At 47.4% G+C, this 23905-nt stretch overlaps 1 protein-coding gene across 1 annotated transcript in view; it reads left to right on the forward strand.

Annotated features, from left to right (window-relative positions):
* znf142 (zinc finger protein 142) overlaps nt 1–15708 on the forward strand; it is a 50519-nt gene extending 34811 nt beyond the window's left edge. The window contains exons 8-9 of the mRNA XM_052013993.1: nt 5825–5930; nt 8177–15708. Coding sequence (XP_051869953.1) covers nt 5825–5930; nt 8177–8658 — 588 coding nt within the window. The 3' untranslated portion in view covers nt 8659–15708. The remainder of the gene's footprint in view (nt 1–5824; nt 5931–8176) is intronic.
* The last annotated feature ends 8197 nt before the right edge of the window (nt 15709–23905 follow it).

Raw genomic sequence — 23905 nt, forward strand, 5'->3', positions numbered from 1 at the left:
GGTTGACAGGGTTGTAAAAAAGGCTTTTGGCATCCTGGCATTCATAAATCAAAGTACTGAGTATAGGAGTTTGGATGTTTTGGTGAGGTTGTCTAAGTCATTGGTGAGGCCAAATTTGGGGTATTGTGTGCAGTTCTGATCACCTAACTATAGGAAGGATATCAGTAAGATTGAAAAAGTACAGAAGAGATTTACTAGAATGTTGCTGAGTCTTCAGGAGTTGAGTTACAGGGAAAGATTGAATCGGTTAGGACTTTATTCCTTGGAGCGTAGAAGAATGAGGGGAGATTTGATAGAGGTTTACAAAATTATGAGGGGCATAGAGAGAGTTTAATGTGAGAAGGCTCTTTCCACCTAGATTAAGAGAGATAAGTACGAGAGGATATGGCTTTTGGGTGAAAGGGGAAAGGTTTAGGGGGAACATTAGAGGGAACTTCTTCACTCAGAGAGTGGTAGGAGTGTGGAACGAGCTGCCATCTGACGTAGTAAATGTGGGCTCACTCTTTTAAGAATAAATTTTAAGAATAAGTTTTAAGAATAAATTGGATAGATACATGGACGGGAGAGGTCTGGAGGGTTATGGACCGGGTGCAGGTAAATGGGACCAGCGGAATAAAGTTTTGGCACAGACTAGAAGGGCCGAATGGCCTGTTTTCTGTGCTGTAGGGTTCTATGGTTCTATGTTGCTGAACCCAGCCCGAACAGCCAGTGCTGGCCCCATGGTTTCACTGCCCTTCAGTGGCAGCACGGCCCCTAATGTTCTCCTGGCATCACTACTGCAGCTCTTCTGCAAGTCGGTGCAGGCAGCCAGCAAAGACCGGGACACTGGTACAACACTGAGGCATCCACACACTCCCTCAATGGCATTTCCCCTGCCTTCAAGTGCCTTTGAATGTCAAAAGCTAGAAATGGTCAACTAATTTAAAATTATTAATAATAAATACATTTTTTGTAAATTTAAATTTTACATTATGGAAAGTAATTAAAAATGGGTGAGGTATTGGTTTATTATTGTCACACGTACTGAGGTACTGTGAAAAGCTTGTCTTGCATACTGTTCATACAGATCATTTCATTACACAGTGCATTGAGGTAGTACAGGGTAAAACAATGACAAAATGCAGAATAAAGTGTCACAGCTACAGAGAAAGTGCAGTGCAGGCAGACAATAAGGTGCAAGGTCATAACAAGCTAGATTGTGAGGTCAAAAATCCATCAAAAATCCAACCATTCAATAGTCTTATAGAAGTTGAGCCTGAGGTCACACTGGATGCGCTAGCTGTAGCTGGTGTACAGCTGAGGGGCCGGGTGTGAAGTGCATGTGGACCTTCACTCGGCAGGTCCAGAGGTGGTGTGAGAGGCCACATGTGCTCAACCCTCACCTCCAGTGTGCTCTGTACTTCCTTGCAGCATGCAGGTGCAGAGATCTGGAGCCTGCTGATACACACTGCAGGCAGCCAGCAGTTCTCCACAAACCAGCAGGCTACTGCCTGTGCAATCCATCTGAATATCCTGGCAGTAAAAGTGCTCAGTTTGACCATTTCCTGGGCCTCCGGTCTGTTAATTATCTGCTTGTCCTTCAAATTTGATGACTCACTTATAACTCCATTATCTCATTTGACCATTTGAAACTGATAGTGACCTGACAATTATTAACTTCCTCCTGTCAATAATTGCTCAATGCACAATACTAAACTAGGAACTAAGCTCCATAATGTGGTGCCAAAGGTGGCTGCTTGATTCATCTAGTGTAGAGACAATTAAGCTATCAGATTGTAGGGAAAGCCTAGTCCATTTTGCACTGTACAGCAAACCTTAGAACTGTGCCAAGGGAGAATATAGTTCGCAAAGAAAAAGTCTTGTGTTTATGTAACACCTTTCACAAACTCAGAGTATCTCATAGAACATAGAACAGTACAGCACAATACAGGCCCTTCAGCCCACAATGTTGTGCTGACCATTAAACCTTGCCTAAGACTATCTAACCACTTCCTCCCACATATCACTCTATTTTAAATTCCTCCATATGCTTATCTAGTAATGTCTTGAATTTGACCAATGTACCTGCCTCCACCACCACCCCAGGCAGCACATTCCCTGCCCCAACCACTCTCTGGGTAAAAAACATTCCTCTGACATCTCCCTTGAACTTCCCGTCCATTACTTTAAAGCCATGCTCTCTTGTTATTGAGCATTGGTGCCCTGGGAAAGAGGCGCTGGCTGTCCATTCTATCTATTTTTCTCAATATTTTGTACACCTCTATAATGCCTCCTCTCATCCTCCTCCTTTCCAAAGAGTAAAGCCCTAGCTCCCTTAGTCCCTCCTCATAATTCATGGTCTCTAAACCAGACAGCATCCTGGTAAATCTCCTCTGCACCCTTTCCAACGCTTCCACATCCTTCCTATAATGAGGCGACCAAAACTGGGCACAGTACTCTAAGTGTGGTCTAACCAGAGTTTTGCAGAGCTGCATCATTACCTCGCGGCTCTTAAACTCGATCCTTCGATTTATGAAAGCTAACACCCCATAAGCTTTCTTAACTACCCTATCCACCTGTGAGGCAACTTTCAGGGATCTGTGGATATGGACCCCCAGATCCCTCTGCTCTTCCACACTCCCCAGAATCCTGCCATTAACTTTGTACTCTGCCTTGGAGTTTGTCCTTCCAAAGTGTACCACCTCACACTTCTCCGGATTGAATTCCATCTGCCATTTCTCAGGCCAGCTCTGCATCCTATCAATGTCCCTCTGCAATCTTCAACAATCCTCCACACTGTCCACAACACCACCAACCTTTTGTGTCGTCTACAAACTTGCCAACCCACCCTTCTACCCCCTCATCCAAGTCATTAATAAAAATCACGAAAAGCAGAGGTCCCAGAACCGATCCTTGTGGGACACCACTAGTCGCAGCCCTCCAATCTCAAAGCATTGCACAGGCTGGGCTTCAAACACTGATGTTGAAACACAAGAGATGCAGGCAAACTTGATCTCAAATGGAATGATTTACCTGTGTGCAAAGCAACTAGCTGCATCTGTTGAGATAAAACCAGTGGCTGCTTTTTAAAGTAATTCATTAGAGATGATTAATGTTTTTGAATAGCAGAAAATGCTATCTTTACCAGCATCTTTATCTGTCCCTGTATTGTAAAGGAATAAATAAGTTTGCTGTTGTATTATAGTCAACACAGCCAACCTGTGTGCAACAACCTCTCACCAATAGTAATGTTGCAAAGGCTGGCTCGGCAGTTTTTGGTCCCTTCGCCTCCTCTTACTGGCCTTTGGATCTTTTAAGTCCACCAGAAAGGGCAGAACGTTTAACCTCACCTTTGAACCTAGGCATCTCCAATTGTGCAGAGTCATAGAGCAATAGAGCACGGATACAGGCTGTTCAGCCCAACCAGTCCATGATGACCATGGTGCCCACCCAGCTAGTCCCAAATTCCTACGTTCGGCCCATATCCCTCCAAGCCCTGCCCCTGAATGTACCTATCCAAATGCTTCTTAAATGATATTATTGTACCTGCCTGTTACTGGCCTTTGGATCTTTGGTACACCACACAAGGCAGAGTGTTTAACAACACCACTTCCTCTGGCAGCTAATTCCATACATTCACCACCCTCTATGTGGAAAAAGTTGCCCCTCAGGTCCCTTTTAAATCTTTCCCCTCTCACCCTAAACCTATGCCCCCTAGTTTTGGACCTCCCTACCCTGGGGAAAAGACTGTTACCGTCCACCTTATCTATGCCCCTCATAATTTGAAACACATATAATGCTGCCCCTCATTCTGCTACGTTCCAAGGAGTAAAGACCTAGCCTGGGGAGCCTACAGGCGTCTCTCAGTACTTCATTGGAGGGATTTGCCAGTGGTAATGCTATTGAACATCAAGGTTATGAAGTTAGATTCTTTTTTGTTGCAGGAGATCATTGCATTGCATTTTGGTGACATGTCTGTAACCTGTTGCTTACCTGCCCATGCCTGAATGTTGTCTAGGTCTCAGACTGATTGCATGCTTGGGTGTTCCCACCAGTACAGTATCCTAGTGTCATATAGAGAACAGTACCCCAAGTGCTACACAGAGACAGATCTGTGTCCACCATCACTGTGCCCCAATGTTCATATGGTGACAGGCCTGTTCCTCAGTACTGTACCCCAATGTTCCTCAGTACTGTACCCCAATGTTCCTCAGTACTGTGCCCCAATGTTAATCCATAGACGCAATCTATCACTCAATTCAAGGGTTTCATGCAAGCTCCCACCGATTAAACCACTGGCATTCCTGCAGAAGGATTGGTGGCTAGTTTGGAAGGATGTTGGTGCTGCCCATTAACTAAACTGATATATCCAAGGTTATTATGGGAAGCGAGGGAAGAGACTGCTGCGCCTTTTGGCGGCAATTTTTGCATCCTCACCTGCTACAGTAGTAGTGCCGGATGATTGGAGGGTGGCAAATGTTCGTTTGTTTAAGAAAAGGAGGAGGGATAACCCTGGGAATTACAGACCAGTGAGTCTTACTTCAGTGGTGGGCAAATTACTGGAGAAGATCCTTCAAGATAAGATTTTTGGGCATTTGGAGGAGCATAGGCTGATTAGGAACAGTCAGCATGGCTTTGTGAGGGGCAGGTCGAGCCTCACGAGCCTGATTGAATTCTTTGAGGATGTGACAAAGCACATCGATGAGGGTAGAGCAGTGGATGTGGTGTACATGGATTTTAGTAAGGCATTTGTTAAGGTTCCTCATGGAAGGCTGAGGCAGCAGGTGGTGATAGATGGAGCGTATTCTGCCTGGAGGTCGGTGACCAGTGGTGTTCTGCAGGGATCTGTTCTGGGACCCCTGCTATTTATGATTTTTATAAATGATTTGGATGAGGATGTGGAAGTGTGGGTTAGTAAGTTTGCTGATGATACAGAGGTTGGTGGTGTTGTGGATAGTGTAGAAGGTTGCTGTAGATTACAACAGGATATTGATAGAATGCAGAGCTGGGCTGAGAACTGGCAGATGGAGTTCAACCCGGATAAGTGTGAAGTGATACACTTTGAGAGATCGAATTTGAAGGCAGAATACAAGGTTAATGGCTGGACTCTTAGCAGTGTGGAGGAACAGAAGGATCTTGGGGTCCACGTCCATAGATCTCTCAAGGTTGCCGCGCAGATCAATAGGGTTGTTAAGAAGGTGTATTGTGTGTTGGCCTTCATTAGTCAGGGTACTGAGTTCAAGAGCCGCGAGGTGATGTTGCAGCTCTATAGAACTCTGGTCAGACCACACTTGGAGTATTGTGTTCAGGTCTGGTTACTTCATTATAGGAAGGGTGTAGAAGCTTTAGAGAGGGTGCAAAGGAGATTTACCACGATGTTGCCTGGATTGGAGAGCATGTCCTATGAGGATAGGTTGAGTGAACTAGGGCTTTTCTCTTTGGAGAGAAGGAGGATGAGAGGTGACTTGATAGAGGTGTACAAGATGATAAGAGGCATAGATCGAGTGGACAGTCAGAGACTTTTTCCCAGAGCGACAATGGCTAACACGAGGGGACATAATTTTAAGGTGATTGGAGGAAGGTATAAGGGGGATGTCAGGGGTGATTTTTTTACTCAGAGAGTGGCGGGTGTGTGGACCGCACTGCCAGCAGAGGTTGTGGGGACAGATACATTGGACATTTAAAAGACTCTTAGATACCCACATGAATGATAGAGAAATGGAGGGCTATGTGGGAGCTAAGGGTTAGATAGATCTTAGAGTGGGATAAAATGTCGGTACAACATTGTGGGCCAAAGGGCCTGTACTGTGCTGTAATGTTCTATGTTCTAAACTCTGCCTTTCAGTACCACATGCGAATTCACCAGGAGGAGAGGAAGTATCTGTGTCCGGACTGTGGCTACAAGTGCAAGTGGATTAACCAGCTCAAGTACCACATGACCAAGCATACAGGTGAGGAACAGCCAGAGCACTCGGCATCTCCGGGTAGTACAGCAGGCTAACAGAGTGAACACAAGGCCAGGTAACTGGCTTCCTCCATGGGCAGGAGCTTATTACTTCTACCAGTGATCTCCTTGTAGATAAACACCGTCCCCACTACACTTCAGTTGTCTATGAGGTAGAGTGGATCAATCCAATCCGTGCATTGAAAACTCACGTGGACAAGCAAACCAGCCCGTCCAGTGTTGTCTCTTTGAATGATAAACAGGGCCTGCAGTTTCTGCTGTGTTAATGCACCCAGTCATATGCAAGTTTATAAATCACCAGATTATTATGTGTAGATGCCTATTGTCAGGGTTTATGCCCTTAATTGAGTGCATGGCTGGGGCATCTGTTTTTGTTAGTTTAGTTAATCCTGTTGGTATGGTCAAAATGGTTATTTAGAGTCCTAGAGTAATATGTCACGGAAACAGGCCATCTGGCCCAACTCGTCCATGCTGACCTGGGGGCCCATTTGCCTGGAAATTGTCATTGCCTACACCTTCCTCTGGTTAATTGTATAGATGTGCTAGTTATCTATTAAGGGTGTCTGGCCAACATTTTTGACCTTGGTTAGAGTGTCTGGTTAACAGTATGATGCTGCATAGTTGGGATCACCCCTCTGAAGGTAACCCGTTAGAAAGACTGCAGCATGTGCAGAAGTCGCCTTTCGTTCATGGGCTGTGGACAGTGCTGGCACTGCTGACGGTTATTGTTAACCCCTGGTTGCCCAGAACAGAGGAAGCATTTGTGAGACAACCATGTTGGTGGGTCTGGAGTTCCACATAAGCCACACACAGTGAGAACAGCAGATTTCCTTCTCTGGCGAAGATGAGTGAACCAGATGGGTTCCACTACAAGGGAATGGTAATGGAATTTAAATTCCCCAATTGCTGTGGTAAGATTTGAACTCTTGTCTCCAGATTATTAGTCCAGACCTCCAGGATAGTCGTCCAGTGATATAACCACTTTTCTACTATATCTTGTGTGCAAGGGTACAGTTAGGGTCTCCAATTAATATTGTTGGCTTTGTTAACTAGGTCAGTGCCTGTACTTAAATGTGTGTGGATGCAGTGTGCAGCTGGTAGAGCTGCTACCTCGCAGTGCCAGAGACCCAGGTTCAGTCCCGACCTTGGGCGCTGTCTGTGCGGAGTTTGCAAGTTCTCCCTGTGGGTTTCCCCCGGGCGCTCCGGTTTCCTCCCACGTCCCAAAGACATGCGGGTCAGTAGGAAAATTGGTCAATGTAAATTGTCCCTAGTTGTAGGTGAGTGGTAGAATCTGTGAGGAGTTAATGGGAATATGGGAGAGTTTTTTAAAAAAATGGAATTAATATAGGATTAGGTTAAATAGATGGTTGATTGTCAGCACGGACTCAATGGGCTGAAGAGCCTGTTTCAGTGCTCTATCTCTCTATGACACTAACTAGCCCAGTGAGGATGAGTGATGATACTAGAATAGGTGTTGTAGACAGTAAAGAAAGTTAACATAAAGGGGTAATACAGGGGAAACGGCAGACGCTGGAATCTGGATGAAAAACACGATGATGCTGGAGGAACTCAGCAGGCCAGCCAGCATCCGTGGAGAAAAGCAGGAGGTCAATGTTTCGGGTCAGGACCCATCTTCAAGACAAGGGGGATCTTAATCAGCTAAGTAAGTGGGCTGAGGTTTGGCAAGCGGCTTTCAATCCAGATAAGTGCGAGGTGATGCATTTTGTGAAGTCAAACCAGGGTAGGTCTTTCACAGTGAACATTGGGGCCCTAGGGTGTGTTGTGGAACAGAGGGACCTAGGAGTAAAAGTACATGGTTCCTTGAAAGTGACGTCACAGGTAGACAGGGTGGTGAAGAAGGTGTTTGTCATGCTGGCCTTCAGTCAGGGCATTGAGTGTATGAGTTGGGACGTTGTGTTGCAGTTGTGCAAGGTGTTGGTGAGGCTGCAGCTGGAATATTGCGTACAGTTTTGGTTACCCTGTTATAGGAAAGACGTTATTAAGCTGAAACGAATACAAGGAAGATTTGCGAGAACGTTGCAAGGACTCGAGGGACAGTTACAGGGAGAGGTTGGGACTTTATTTGGGGAAGTCATACCAGGGTAAGACTTCCACAGTGAACAGTAGGGTCGGTTTCCGTGCTGTATCTCGATATGACTCTAAATAGCACAGTGAGTGATAACGTGGTGTTGGGTCGGTGTGCTCTGTTAACCATGGCGTTGCTGTCCATAGGCGCCAAGCCCTACCAGTGTGACCAGTGCGATTACTGCACAAACCGTGCCGACGCGCTGCGGACCCACAAGGAGACGCGGCACAAGGAGGCGCGCAGCTTCATCTGCGAGCAATGCGGCAAAGGCTTCAAGACCCGCTTCCTCCTGAAGACCCACCTGAAGAAGCACAGTGAGGAGAAGCCCTACGTGTGCAGCGTCTGCCACCGGGGCTTCCGCTGGCAGGCTGGCCTGCGCCACCACTACCTAACCCACACCAACGAGCACCCCTTCTTCTGCCGGCACTGCAGCTACAAGGCCAAGCAGAAGTTCCAGGTGGTCAAACACATTCAGCGGCACCACCCACTGAAAGCCTCGGGTGACCTCAGCGAGGGGGTGGGCAAGGTGCCGGTCACCCACGTCCTGGGTACCCGCGATGCGAGCACTGGAGATCCTGCCCTCCCACTGGACTCTGCTGGTGTCGATAGTCCGGTCACAAGCTCATGAGCGAAGGAACCAAAGCCTTTGGGAGTGAATACAACGTGTGGGTCTGTCCCATGCTGCCTGGTCTTTGTGCTGATAATTTGAAGAGAGCTGGCTTAACCCAAGGTGTGTGTGTGCAGGATGATGCGTTGTTGCAGCGAGCTGGGAACTGCACTGCCCAAAGAAGCCCAAAGAAAGGCAACCAGTTGCTTTAGAGCTTATCTACTGAGACTCTTAAACTTCACTGCACCGCTGTAAGCAACAAAATTAGCGTCTCTCACAAAAGAGGGCTTGTGCCTTTTAGCTGAGTATTTACTTGCAGCAAACTACCTGAACCAGAGTTTTCTGACCTGCCTCCCACCATCACAGAACTGTGAGGCGAGCTGCAAGGGGCTGTCACGTAAGGTTCTGCAAGATGGGAAAGTTGTGGGCTTCCCAAAGGGAGACGATGAGAGCGGAAGACGAGGTGTTTCGCACGTGGTAGAGAGACAGGATAACTGATTGCTGGCTGCATTTATTTCTTACCCCATGGAAACTGCAAAACTTCACAGCTCTAGCCTCTGCTGTAATCCCGTTCCTGATGGAAATGTGGGCTAAAGTTTCCGCATAAACAATCCAGTGATCGGTGTTAAGCTTTTCATGAGACTTGATGGTGGAGTTGAGCAATATTTAAACCCCAGTTGAATAAACACAACTTAGGGAAAAAAAATGGCTTTGAAATGGACAGGGTCCACTGAGGAATTTTGCCGCCCAATCCTTTTTTAACTGGTGCCTTTGGTGGAAATTCATTGCCCACCCTTAGACCACCTCACCTTTCAATTTTCACTGTGCAATGGGGCAAGATGTAGCAAATGAGCAGGTGCACACCTGTTAGCTTACTGAAGATGGGACCTCACAAGACAGAGGGTGTGTTAGGTCAGAAGCTGCTCCCTGTTAATATTGAGCCATTTCGGGGCAAGGATTCAGTTTAGTTTTGACAGCTGAGCTGTTATTTACTGACTATTTCTCTCTTAATTATTAGTGCTCTTTCTGTTTCTGCTCACAGTGTTGCTAGAGGATTTTTATTTTTGAATGGCTTCCTGGGGGCCTTGAGAGATAGTATCTGAGTAACCGAACCTTCTCGATGTAACCTTGGCTTGGTAGAGCAACAATGGGTTGTTCAGTCCAACTGGTCCATGTGGGTCTTTGCTCTTCATGCACCATCTCCCATCCTTCCAGCTCATCCTGTCTGAGTAACCGTCTTGTTTATACTCTTGGGTGCCTTTCCTGTTTCTCTCCTGAAGATAGTGACCATTGCCAGGGTACAGAGGGTTCTCAGTACATGGACGTGTTTATCATAAGATCCCTGATATGGCTTGTACAGAGGAAATTGGACTATTGCAAGGTTTGCATTATAACAAGAGCCTCCCCAACACCCCTCCATCTCCAACTGCCAAGCAAGACTGGAAGATGATGCATTGGCTGGTCCTTGTGTTAGTCCTCCCTCTCACCCTCCCAACCCCTTCCTCCACTTGTGGCATCTAAGGTCAGTTTCAGTGTGCCATCAGCCTCTCTTACCGACTGGTTACACAGCCCACATCTGAGTGACTTCCTCGGGCAGCTGAGCCCACAGGAATCCCTGAGATTTGATTCTGTAGTCATCACCCATTGCTCCTCAAAATACACACATCTCGATCCAATATACCAAACTGAGGGAGAACAAGTGCATGGTGGTAATCAAAAATAAATTCCTTCTAAACCAACAAGTGCATGGAAACATTCCCTGTGGATTCATACAGCGCAGAAGTCAATGTGCCTGTGCCAACTTTTCTCCATAGAAGTTAGGAGGAGGCCACTCATCCCCTGGAGTCTGTTCCAGCATTCAATAAGCTCATGGCTGAACTGAACCTCAGTTTTGCATTCCTGCCTACCCTGGTCACCTTTCACGCCCTTGCTTATCAAGAGTCTATCAAATTCTCGTCTTAAAGATATGCAGGAGACAGAAGAGACTGCAGGTGCTGAAACCTGGAGCAACACACAATCTGCTGGAGGAACTCAGCGGGTCAAGCAGCATCTGTAGGGGGGAGGAATTACATAGAAGATAGAACAGTACGGCACAGTACTGTGATCAATCTAACCCTTTCCTCCTACACAGCCATTCTTGCATCCATGTGCCTATCTAAGAGTCCTTTAAAAGTCCCTATTGTATCAGCCTCTACCACCACCCCCGGCAGTGCATTCCAGGCACCCACCACTCTCTGTGTTTAAAAAAAAACCTACCTCTGACATCTCCCCTAAACTTCCCTCCACTCACCTTAAACAGATGTCCTCTGATATTGGCCTTTGCCGCCCTGGGGTAAAGGTGCTGGCTGTCCACTCTATCTATACCCCTCATAACCTCATACATCTCTATCAAGTCACCTCTCATCCTCCGTCACTCCAAACAGAAAAGCCCTAGCTCGTTCAACCTATCTTCATAAGACATGTTCTCTAATCGAGGCAGCATCTTGGTAAATCTCCTCTGCACCCTCTCTAAAGTTTTCACATCCTTCCCATAATGAGGCATCTGGAACTGAACACAATACTCTTAGTGTGGTCTAACCAGAGTTTTATAGAGCTGCAACATTACTTCGTGGCTCTTGAACTCAATCTCTCAACTAATGAATGCCAGTACACGATATGCCTTCTTAACTACCCTATCAACTTGCTCAGCAACTTTGAGGAATCTATTGACTTGGACCCCAAGATCCCTCTGTTCCTCCACACTACTAAGAATCCTGCCATTAACCTTGTATTCTGCCTTCAAATTCAATCTTCCAATTGTCAACGTTTTGGGCCGAAAACAGTCCTGATGCAGGGTTTCGATCGGAAATGTCAACAATTCCTTTCCTCCCTCAGATGCTGCTTGACCCGCTGAGTTCCTCCAGCAGATTGTTGCTTAAGAATATTCAGACGTCTTCCTCAATGGGCAGTGGAAGCAGGTTTCAAAGACTCTGAAACCTCATTCATCTTACCACTGTTGTAAATGAGCACCAGTTTAGTTTTAAACAGTGACCTTAGTTTTCGATTCTCCCACAGGTGGAAATAGCCGCTCCATACTCCAGCCTGTCAACACTGCTCCATCTGCCCATCACCCACACGCTCCTCCCACCGGTTCCCCTCCCCACCTCCCTCCCTTTATTCCCTGCTCCACTGTCCTCTCCTGTCAGATTCCATCATCTTCAGCCCTTTGTCACTTCCACCTGTCACACCCCTCACCTGGATCCACCTATCACCCTCCACCCCTTACCTCCACCTCTTTATATGGGCTATCTCCCCCTTTCTTTCTAGCCCTGATGAAAGGTCTCGACCCGAAACATCGACTGTCCACTTCCCTCCACAGATGCTGCCTGACCCGCTGAGTTCCTCACTACTTTTTAACTTTTAATTGTCCCCTCTCATTCTTCTAAACTTCAGCATATACAAGCCTAGTCTGTCGAACCTTTTCTCATTCATTGAACAACTTGCCCCTTCCAGTAAATCCTTGAATTGCTTCCAATGCACTAACATCTTTCCTTCAATGAGGTGTAAGTGGGTAATGTGTCCCTTTGCTGAGACCTGGGGTCCAATCCACCTCAAAGATCTGGAATGAGGGCTTCTCCCATCTACCAGCTGTGAGACAAACAACTTAAATTTCTATTAGTGCCTTTCTTGAGCTCAAGGGCATCCCAAAAAATATCACAGCCAATGAAATGTTGCTTGAAGTTGTCGTATAGGAAATATGGTGACTAATTTGCACACAGCAAGGTCCCACGAGAAAAACAATGTGATCACATGCCTAGCTGATCGATTCTTCAATGTTAGTTGGAAGAGTGCTATTGGTTCATGGTAACAGGGACATCTCACTTGGTGGAGGCTCTCCTCTGTCCACCTGAGAGTTCACTTATCTGGGTTTACCTTCTCATCTGAAAGATGGAAGCTCCACCATTGCAGGAGACCCTCAGTACTGAACTGTGAGTGCCAGCCTGGATTATGTGGCTCAACTCTTGAGTGGAGTCATAAACTCACTTCCAGTTTTGAGGGGAAAACTTTATTGCCAATCATGTACCAGCCTTAGTTTCATAGAGTTAAGCAGCACAGAAACAGGCCCTTCGGCCCAACTTGTCCATGCCAACCAAGATGCCTAACTACGCTGATCCCATTTGCCTGCATTTGGCCCATATCCCTCTAAACCTTTCCTATCCATGAACCTTCCAAATGTCTCTTAAATGTTGTAATTGTACCGGCCTCAACCACTTCCTCTGGCAGCTTGTTCCATGTACCCAATACCCTATGTGGAAAAAGTTGCCCCTCAGTTCCCCTTTAAATCTTTCCCCTCTCACCTTAAACCTGTGCCCTCTAGCTTTAGACTCCCCTACCCTGGGGAAAAGACTGTGAACATCCACTTTATCTATGCCCCTTGTGGTTTTATATACTTCTATAAGGTCACTCTCAGCCTATCCAATCCATTTCATCTCCTAGAGAGTTGTGCCCACTTCAAACTGCCTGTTTGTACTGGATAGATAGAGTTAGTATTGAAGTCGGACTCCTGAAGGCAAGTAGGAGGCCAAAGTTCTGTGGATTCTTGTTACCTAAATGTCTATGAGAAGCCAGTCATTTACACCTGAGCTTCAAGAGAATGGGTGGGAGATTACTCTGGGTAGTCCTCCCCGGGGCCTGTCCTGGGCCAAGTATAGAGTAAATAGGCCCAGGAGTGCGACTCTGTCCCAACCGTTCTTTCTTTAACTGCACCAGTCTTGCTATCCCATTGCCCCTTTAGGTGAGATTGCCAGTGAGTACTGAGTTGGAAAGGTTGGGACCTGGTGTGAGATCTGGCCAGGTTTTGTCATTTTCAGTCTAGGTTGGACCCAAGTGGTCACACAAGTAAATAGCCGTGGATACGTAGAACAGTACAACACAGGAACAGGCCCTTTGGCCCAGAATGTCTGTGCTGAACATGATGCCAATTTAAACTAATCCCTTCTGCCTGCACATGATCGACATCCCTCCATTCCCTGCACATTCATGTGTCCATTTAAAAGCATCTTAAATGCCTCTATCATATCTGCTTCCACCACCACCCCTGGCAGCCCGTTTCAGGCACCCACCATTCTCTGCGTGTAAACAAAAGATTGCTTCGCATATCCCTTTAAACTTTACCCCTCTCGCCTTAAAGCTATGCCCTCTAGTAGTCAACATTTCTACCCTGGGAAAAAGATTCTGGTTTCTTCTCCATTGATGTTCTCATGATTTTATAAACTTCTGTCAGATCTCCCCTCAGCCTCTGATACTCCAGAGAAAACAATCCAAATTTGTTCAACCTCCTCTTATAGCTAATAGTGCCTTTAAAGTTCCCCACTTCATATTGCTGTTGAAATTTGGCTCAGAGTAGCTCCAGGGGTTCAATCTTTGACCAACCACAGCTTGCTGAAGCTTATATGCAAGTCCCTTTGCTGTGATGCCACTTGAGGCCCTGGGTAGTAGGGAGATGGTGGACAGGCTAGGACTTTATTCCTCGGAGCGTAGGAGACTGAGGGGTGACCTTACAGAGGTGTATAAAATCACGAGGAGCATAGATAGGGTGAATGCCCACAGTCTTTTTCCCAGGGTTGGGGAATCAAGGGCATAGGTTTAAGGTGAGAGGAGAGAGATTTAACTGGAACCTGAAGGGCAACTTTTTCACACAGAGGGTGGTGTGTATGTGGAACCAGCTGCTAGAGGAAGTAGTTGAGGCAGGTACAGCAACAACATTTAAAAGACATTTGGGCAGGTACATGAATAGGAAAGATTTGGAGGAATATGGGCCATATGAAGGCAAATGGGACTAGCTTAGATGGACATCTTGGTCAGCATGGACCAGTTGGGCTGAAGGGCCTGTTTCTGTGCTGTATGACTCTATGACTGACTCTCCCAACCAGAACCTGTATCCCCCTCCTTCCCCACAGCCTTGAGCCCTTTGTTCCTGCCTGTCCCCAGTTTGAGCCCCTGACGATGGAATCTGCACATTGTGTCATCTCTTTGAAGAGCAGGAAACCAAGGTTGGGCAGAAGGAGGTGGAGCTTTCATTTCTAAAGGACTGTGCAAGGACAGTGAAGTTCCAGAGCACACAGCAGGCATGGTGGGGCAGTGTCCATGGTAATAGCAGGATACGGAGATGGGAGCGAATGAAAGTATTGACACTAATAGACGGAGAATGTTATCAGGTCAGGAAAACACAAGTGCTCCAGGGAATGTGGAGTCTGTTGCAGTCACTGAGTTAGCAAATTGTTGCTGTTACTCTACACAAGCACAGACCCCCACACAGCACACAGCGCTGTCCTGCAGATAGCTCCCATTCTACGCACACATGGTCTCAGAGACAGGCATGTAATCCAGTCCCACAGAAAGGTCCCATTCTGCATACAACACAGTCGCACACACAGCATGGTGCTAGCACACAGGTGTAATTCGACACGTGGCACAAGGTCGTGTCCCACAGACTGGTCCTGTTCTACATGCTCGTGTTGTCCCACAGACAGCTACCACACTGCACACAGTACAGTCCCACAAACTGCTCCCATTCTACAGGTAGTACTGTCACACAAACAGCAATGACCTGTTAATTAATTAATTTTGTGGTGCTGGTTTCCGATGGAATATCATTGGCTAAGTGGATTTAGAGCGTCTTGTAGAATTGATAACTTGTGTGGGTTTGGGGATCTCGGGAGAAGTCCGCAGCCATTAAACATCTCTCACCCTCGGCTGACTTTCACACTGATCTGATCACCAAAAGGTACTGGGCTGGGGAGGAAACTGAGCCAAGGGGTGAGGCAGAAGGGCAGGAGAAGGTGTTGAACACTGAAATGGTGCAAATACTTCAACAGTATGGTCACTGGAAGGTGTCTGGAAAACATTTAATGTAGTGGAGGTGATTCCTCACAGAAAAAGCAGTCCTAATTAGAAATATTAATATATTGCTCAATGATCATGTGCTAATCGTATGTATATGTTCAGCTTGTCTGTACAGAATTGGAAGATTGAAAAGCTTTGTTTTTTTCTACACGTGATCTTGAATCCCATTAAAACCATGGAAGGATGGCTGGACACTGGGAGTGGAGGTTTGATCTGATGATGTACAGCACGCTGGCACTTGCTTGAAGTTTAGTGAGGGATATCCAATCTGAGGTTCTCGGCCAAATGAACGACTTGCATTTTTTCCCAGTGGTTCAGCCAACAGAGCCACAGCTTCATGCACCAGCGACTTGGGTTCGATCCTGACGTCAGGCGTTGTCTGTGTGGAGTGTGCACATTCTCCCTGAGACTGCGTGGGTTTCCCCTGGGTTCTCCAGTTTCCTGCCACATCCCAAAGATGTGCAGGTCCACTGTAAATTGCCCCATTGTGTAGGTGAGTGGTGGTATCTGGGGGGCGGGGGGCAGTTGATGAGAAAATGGGAATAATGTAGGATTAGTGGCTGATGGTTGGCACAAACTCAAGGGGCGGAAGGGCCTGTTTCTGTGCTCTATCTCTCTATGCCTGTGGCTTTCACGACCTCAGGCCACCTCAAAGCTCTTTGCAGCCAAGGAGTATTCTGAGTGAAGTGTAGGGCAATAAGCCAAATCCTCCCACTGTGGAGACACAAGACCATAGATTCTGGAATCTGGAGCAACAAACAAACTGTTGAATGAACTCAGTGGATCAGGCAGCATCTGTGGGAGGAAATGGACAGTCAAACTTTTGGGTCAAGACCCTTCATTCGGACTGAAAGAGTAGAGGGGAGATCACCGGTGTAAAGAGGTGAGGCAAGAGCTGGCAGGTGGTAGGTGGGTCCAGGTGAGGAGGGGTGATAGGCAGATGGGGGAGGGGAGAGTGGTGATGGTGACAAAGGTTGGGAGGTTTTCCCGTGTCCTACCTCAGTGTAATGTTGTGATGAAATGATCTGTATGGATGGCACGCAAAACAAAACCTTGGTAAGATCACAAGACAAGGGAGCAGAAGCAGACCATTCTGCCCATCGAGTCTGCTCCATGAGCTAAACTAAACTATTCCTATCTAGCCCAAATTCCTAGCCTTTTCCCCATATCCCTTGATACCCTGACTGATTAGATACCTATCAATCTCCTCCTTAAACACCCCCAATGATCGGGCCTCCACAGCTGTACGTGGCAACGAATTCCATAAATCCACGACCCTCTGGCTAAAGAAATTTCTCCTCATTTCTGTTCTCAATGTGTACCCTCTAATTCTAAGATTGTGCTCTCTAGTCCTGGACTCACCCACCAAGGGAAACAACTTAGCCACATCTACTCTGTCCAGTCCTTTCAACATTCGAAATGTTTCTATGAGGTCCCCTCTTATTCTTCTGTACTCTAATATTAGAGTACAGTCCAAGAGCCAACAAACGCTCCTCGTGTGTCAGCCCTTTCATTCTGGGAATCATCCTCGTAAATCTTCTCGTAAACGTGATAATAATAAATCAATTACAATTCCAAGGTGATAGGTGGAGGCAACAAAGGGCTGCAGATGATGGAGTCTGATGGGAGAGGAAGGTGGAGCTTGGACTAAAGGAAGGGAGGTGGGGAGGGCAGATGGGAACAGTAGGGGGAGGGGACCAAGTCGTTAGTCCTTGGAGGAGCAATTAAAATTGGAGATGCAGAAGAGAGCAGAATTGGAGGAACACAGGGATCATAGAGGGGCAGCAGGAGGTTTCTGATGTAGCAATGAGCCCGCACAGGGATTTCAGGAAAGGATGAGAATTCCCTATCGGAGATGCTTCGGGATGGAATCCAGTGTCGGTCAGAAAACAAAGGTCGTACAACGTGAGTGAGCAAAGCAGCATTTTGGAAACAGCCCGCCATCTGGTGCAACGTTTTATTGCAGGAAGTCGTACCATCCATAAACCGATGGCCACTGACAACAATTGGACAGTGCGGTGTTCTCAGGTCAACGGCCATAGAACCAGGGAGCTGTAAAGGACACCATTAATTTGCAGTGACTACCAGGCAGTGATTGCCAAGGTGCAGCATAACTGTGGTTAGTAAAAATTTTCTGGGCCTGGTAATTAGTTTTTGTATGGCTGCAAGGTATTCTTGTCTGATCTATTCTGCAGGTGGTCATGGGCTTCAGAGAAGAAAGGAATGTCCCAAAGAACCTTGAACAGAAACTGGGCAAAAGGACCATAGAACATAGGACAGTACAGCACAGTACAGGCCCTTCGGCCCACAATGTTGTGCTGACCCTTAAACCTCACCTAAGGCTATCTAACCCCTTCCTCCCCCATGTCCATCTATTTTAAATTCCTCCATATGCTTATCTAGCAATCTCTTGAATTTGACCAATGTACCTGCCTCCACCACCACCTCAGGCAGCGCATTCCATGCCCCGACCACTCTCTGGGTAAAAAACCTCCCTCTGATATCTCCCTTGAACTTCCCACCCATTACCTTAAAGCCATGCCCTCTTGTGTTGAGCATTGGTGCCCTGGGGAAAGAGGCGCTGGCTGTCCATTCTATCTATTCATCTTAATATTTTGTACATAGATGAAGAGCAACCCATAGCTTGGTCAGTGAGGTGGATTTTATGGCGAGGGGGAGCTTGCAGAGCCAGGATCCCTGGTGGATGAAGATAAGAGCCCCCATTTTGGATGGGGAGGTGGGGGAGGGAGGATGGGTTTGGAATGGAGCACTGTTAATGGTGATACCAGGGACTGGAGCAAGAAACCAGCCTTTGAGTCCGTAGCCTTCTATGCCTTGTTCAAGTGCTCATCTAGATACTTAAATGTTGTGGGAGTCTCTGCCTTCTATGTTGTGGGAGTCCGGTAGCCTTCTATGCCTTGTTCAAGTGCTCATCTAGATACTTAATGTTGTGGGAGTCTCTGCCTCCACCACCCCTCAGGCAGTGCGTTCCAGATTCCGACCACCCTCCCCGAGGATTCAATGGGAGAAGCTGGAGTGAGACTTCAAATAAATGCTTCATGGAAGCACAAACTGGTGATTAGAACCTAACCTTATACACAGAAATGGAGGGATGATGGCTGAAGGTGTGAGTCAGGACCCAGCCATCAGCTCACATTTGCATTCAGCTGCAGGCCCTGGCTGTTCTGACCTTGAGCTGGCAACGGTTGAAGGGTCAAGCAAGCAGTAGACAGAGACTGCCTTGTTTGGTTAGAGGGAAGGGCATGGAGGGGTCCTTACTCCAAAGAGCAGAAGGGAGATGGGACAGGAGATCTCACCAGAAACGCCAGAGTAATGAGCTCTCTCATACCAGTTGGAGTGGTAACAAATTGGAGTAACGGTTCAACTTATCCACCTGAAGACAGCAGCTCTCTGTGGGACACCAGTGCATTTGTAGCTGGGCCATTCGAACAAGGAGTGCATCACTGTTAAGCTTGCCTTTGGCACAGGTGGACATCCTAGCAAGGGGATTGCTAAGTGGCGGTCAGGAGTAGGAATTGCCTGATTGCCTCTGTCCCTCAGCCTGTTCCCAGGGATACTATGGCTGGATGCAACTTCCCTACTGATGGGACCTTCCCAGGTAAGCAAGGGATGGAAGGGGAGATGAGGGACATTCCTCGTTTGATTTTAGCATGGCACCAAGTGCCAACATTAACCCAGGGGTTGCCAACTCTTTGAACATTTTCCTGGAAGTTTCATCACCCAAGTACCCAACCTCCAGCACTCCTGCCATTGGTCACTGGACAACGTCAATCCTTACTATCCTGTAGCCAATCAGAAAGCAAACCCACTCTTCAACAGCCAGAGTACCTATACCTCCTCACTTTCAGCACTTTTCATATTAATAAACACCTTCAAAGGAAATGAAGACAACACAATGTTTTTTCACTTCTCTTGATCTTTCTTCTGTGTTGATCTTGTCACAGTGTCCCAGAGACTCCAGGATAATCCAAGGGGGTTGCCAGTCCCTTAACCAGCCGGCTGTGGGTAATCTGTGGAGACAAGTGACCTGAGGTGTTGTCCGAATGTTGGGTCAACAATGAGGCAAGGGATGCACAAGCTGGCAGGACAAGGGCAAAGGGGTCAGTCCACAGGGTCTGGTGATGAGCTGGAGCCAGTGTGTGTGCGTTTCCCAGGTGGCCAGCAGCTCTCTTCAAGCTGCTCCTTCTAATCAGCTGAAAACAGAGAGAGAGAGAGAAGTGAACGAGGGTTAGATGAGGAGGCACAAGAGAGTGCAGATGCTGGGATCTGGAGCAACTGAGTGCTGGAGGAACTCAGCGGGTCAGGCAGCATCTGTGGAGGGAAATGGACAGTGGACGTTTTGGGTCGAGACCCTTCATCTCGACTGAAAGATAGAGGGGAGATCGCCGGTATAAGGAGATGGAAGGAAGGGGTGGAGCAAGAGCTGGCAAGCGATAGGTGGATCCAGGTGGGCGCGAGGGTGATAGGCAGATGGGGGAGAGTGGGAGTGATGTCAGAAGCTGGGAGGTGATGGGTGGAAGTGACAAAGGGCTGAAGATGATGGAATCTGACAGGAGAGGACGGTAGAGCACGGAATAAAGGGAGGGAGGTGGGGAGGGGAACCAGAGGGAGGAGTGTGTGGGTGAGGGGCAGGTGGAGATGGTGGGGGAGGAGGGGAAAGAGATGGGGGTCGGGAGGGAGGTGGATCAGCAGGGTCAGAGGGGTAGTAGTTGACCGGAAAGTTGGAGAATTCAGTGTCCATGCTGCCAGGTTGGAGGCCACCCTGGTGGAATATGAGGCGCTGTTCCTCTAATTTGCATTTGGCCCTGACCTGGCAGTGGAGGAGGCCGAGGACCGGCATGTCAGTGTGGGAATGGGAGGTGGAATTAAAATGGCTTGGCAGGGTGGACAGAGCGGGGGTGGACTAAGTGAAGCTGCTTCCACTCAGAAACCACAAGAGGACCGGAAATAGAAGAGGAGTCGCCACTAAATCTAGTCAGGAATTCAGGAGGAGACCACTTTTTCCCGAGGAGTGGGGAACTACCTCCCTCAGAGAGTGACTGAGGTGAAGAGCAGAAGACATTTGAGGGAAACACTTGTGATGGAGATTAGAACATAGAACACTACAGCACAGTACAGGCCCTTCGGCCCACAATGTTGTGCCGACATTTTATCCTGCTCTAAGATCTACCTAACCCTTCCCTCCCCACATTGCCCCTCATTTCTCGATCATTCATGTGTCTATCTAAGGAGTCTCTTAAATATCCCTAATGTTATCTGCCCCCACAACCTCTGCGGCAGTGCGTTCACACACCCACCACTCTCTGTGTAAAAAACTTACCCCTGACATCCCCCTTATACCTTCCTCCAATCACCTTAAAATTATGCCCCCTCGTGTTAGCCATTGTCGCCCTGGGAAAAAGTCTCTGACTGTCCACTCGATCTGTGCCTCTTATCATCTTGTACACCTCTATCAGTCACCTCTCATCCCCCTTCTCTCCAAAGAGAAAAGCCCTAGCTCACTCAACCTTTTCCTCATAAGACGTGCTCTCCAATCCAGGCAACGTATGTGGCAGTACAAGAACCTCGGAGTGGTGAATGTCACTTTCTGTGCTTTAGATTCCATGTGTTTATATGTTTACAGAAAATAAACTGGGAGGCACGTTCAACGTTAAGGCAGTAATAGAGAAATCATATCCCAGGAAAGGTGTCAGGTTAGAAGGGAAGCTTTTGATGCTTTGCAGTAGGAGACTGAGGAACATTGTAACCACACCCTTGAGCTGGGTCTACTGTGCTCCAATAACGTCTGCCAGTACTGAGCACCAACAGGGACAGACCTGGGCTGGTTTCTTGGCACCGTGAGTGCACAGTCTTTGACATGGGAAGCTCATCACTGACACCTGCTGGCACCACTGGGCACAGCACCATTTACCACGCCAAATTACTTTAATGTTGGGGATCTTAACAGCTGCAAGAGCAAAGTTAATCCTGCTGAGTTGATCCTTAATTATAAATACCATCACCAAAACTGACTGGTGTCCAACTCCCCACTTGGGGTAATGTCTTTACTGCTTGCTCTCTCTGCATCTGTCTGTGTGTCTCTCTGTCTCTGTACCCCTCTCTGATGTGCCCTCCTTCTGAGGGGTGACCTGATAGAGATGTATAAGATGATGAGAGGCTTTGATCGTGTGGATAGTCAGAGGCTTTTTCCCAGGGCTGAAATGGTGGCCACAAGAGGACACAGGTTTAAGGTGCTGGGGAGTAGATATAGAGGAGATGTCAGGGGTAAGTTTTTTACTCAGAGAGTGGTGAGTGTGTGGAATGGGCTGCCGGCAACGGTGGTGGAGGCGGATACGATAGGGTCTTTTAAGAGACTTTTGGATAGGTACATAAAGCTTAGAAAAATAGAGGGCTATGGTAAGCCTAGTAATTCTAAGGTAGGGGACATGTTCAGTACAGCTTTGTGGGCTGAAGGGCCTGAATTGTGCTGTAGGTTTTCTATGGTCTATATCTGCACATCCACTGGTACCTCAATTCCTGGAGATACTTGTTCACTGATGAATGTCCATCAGTTCTGTCCTTCAGGAGATATCTCTGTGGTGATTGTGCCCTGAAGTTTATGACCCAACCTCTAATCCTTATGCTATTCTTGGCAGTCCTTCAGCTACTTTAGAACCTTTCTTAAACCTACCCAAGTCATTGACCATGCTTTGGGTGTAATACCATGTTGAATCAGTCATGGGAGGTGACTCAGTCTGATCTATGCAGTACGTGGTTCTGTGAATGTGGTGCCACAGGTTGACAGGGTGGTGAAGAAGGCATTTGGCACACTGGCCTTCATCAGTCAGGGCACTGAGTACAGAAGTAGGGACATAATGTTGCAGGTGTACAAGATATTGGTGAGGCCACACAGAGTATTGTGTTCAGTTTTGGTCACCTGATTTAGGAAAGACGTTATCTAAGCTGGAAAGAGTGCAGAGAAGATTTATGAGAATGTTGCCAGGACTCGAAGGCCTGAGTTACAGGGAGAGGTTGGGCAGGCTAGGTCTTTATTCCTTGGAGGTGTAGGAGACCGATGGGACTAGGCAGAAGATCTGGTCGGCATGGACTGGATGGGCCGAAGGCCTGTTTCTGTGCTGTGGTACTCTTATGACTCCCAGTGAGATCACCTTTTTGTTCTTCCCAGTTCCACAGAATACAAACCTAGTCCATTCAGTCTCTCTTAAAAGCAGTGAGATCACCTTTTGTTCTTCCCAGTTCCACAGAATACAAACCTAGTCCATTCAGTCTCTCTTAAAGCAAACCCACCAGCCCTGGAACCAGTCAGCTGACTCTGCACCACACTCTCAGGTCAATAGGCTTCTGAAAGCGGACATCTTCAGGGAAGTTCACTCTTTGGAAAGTGCCTCAATATACTGACAGATTTGAAGGGCAACTGATAGAAAGTTTAAAAATTATGAGAGGTGTAGATAAGGTAGGTAGTCTTTATCCTAGTGTGGAAATGTCAAATATTAGAGGGCAAAGCTTTAAGGGGAGAGGGGGAAAGTTGTGCTCGGCAAGTTTTTTTTAAACAGTCAGAGGTGCCTGGAACATGTTGCTGGGGAAGCTGGTAGAAAGCAGATGTGACAGTGGTGTTTAGGAATCATTAAGAAGGATGTCATTAAACTGGAGAGGGTGCAAAGTAAAAAGATAACAGGATGTTACCGGGACAGGAGGCCTGAGTTAGGATAAGATTTCTTTATTAGTCACATGTACATCGACACACACAGTGAAATGCATCTTTTGCGTAAAGGTGTTCTGGGGGGCAGCCCGCAAGTGTCGCCACGCTTCCGGCGCCAACATAGCATGCCCACAACTTCCTAACCCGTACGTCCTTTTGGAGAGACTGGATAGGCCTGGGACTGTTTGCCCTGCAGCGCAGGAGGCTGAGGGGTGACCTTATAGAGGTTTAAAACATCATGAGGGGCAGAGATAAGGCGAATGGTCACAGACTTTTCTCCCCAGGGTAGGGGAGTCTAAAACTAGAGGGGACAGGTTTAAAGTGAGAGGGGAAAGTGACCTGAGGGGCAATTGTTTTTGTTTAAAAGCACAGAGGGTGGCGAGAACATGGAACGAGTGCTTGAGGCAGGTACAATTATGACATTTAAAAGGCATTTGGACAGGTACATGGATAGGGAAGATTAGAGGGATATGGGCCAAATGCTGGCAAATGGGACTAGATTGGATGGGGCATCTTGGTCAGCATGGACCATGGGCCTGTTTCCATGCTGTCAAACTCCATGACCAGACGGGCAGGGAATGGAAGGATACAGACCATGTGCAGACAGGTGGGATTAGTTTAATTTGGCATCATGGCCGGCACAGACCTGGTGGGCCGAAGGGC

The sequence above is a fragment of the Pristis pectinata genome, chromosome 1 (assembly GCF_009764475.1).
Source record: "Pristis pectinata isolate sPriPec2 chromosome 1, sPriPec2.1.pri, whole genome shotgun sequence".
Taxonomy (NCBI): domain Eukaryota; kingdom Metazoa; phylum Chordata; class Chondrichthyes; order Rhinopristiformes; family Pristidae; genus Pristis; species Pristis pectinata.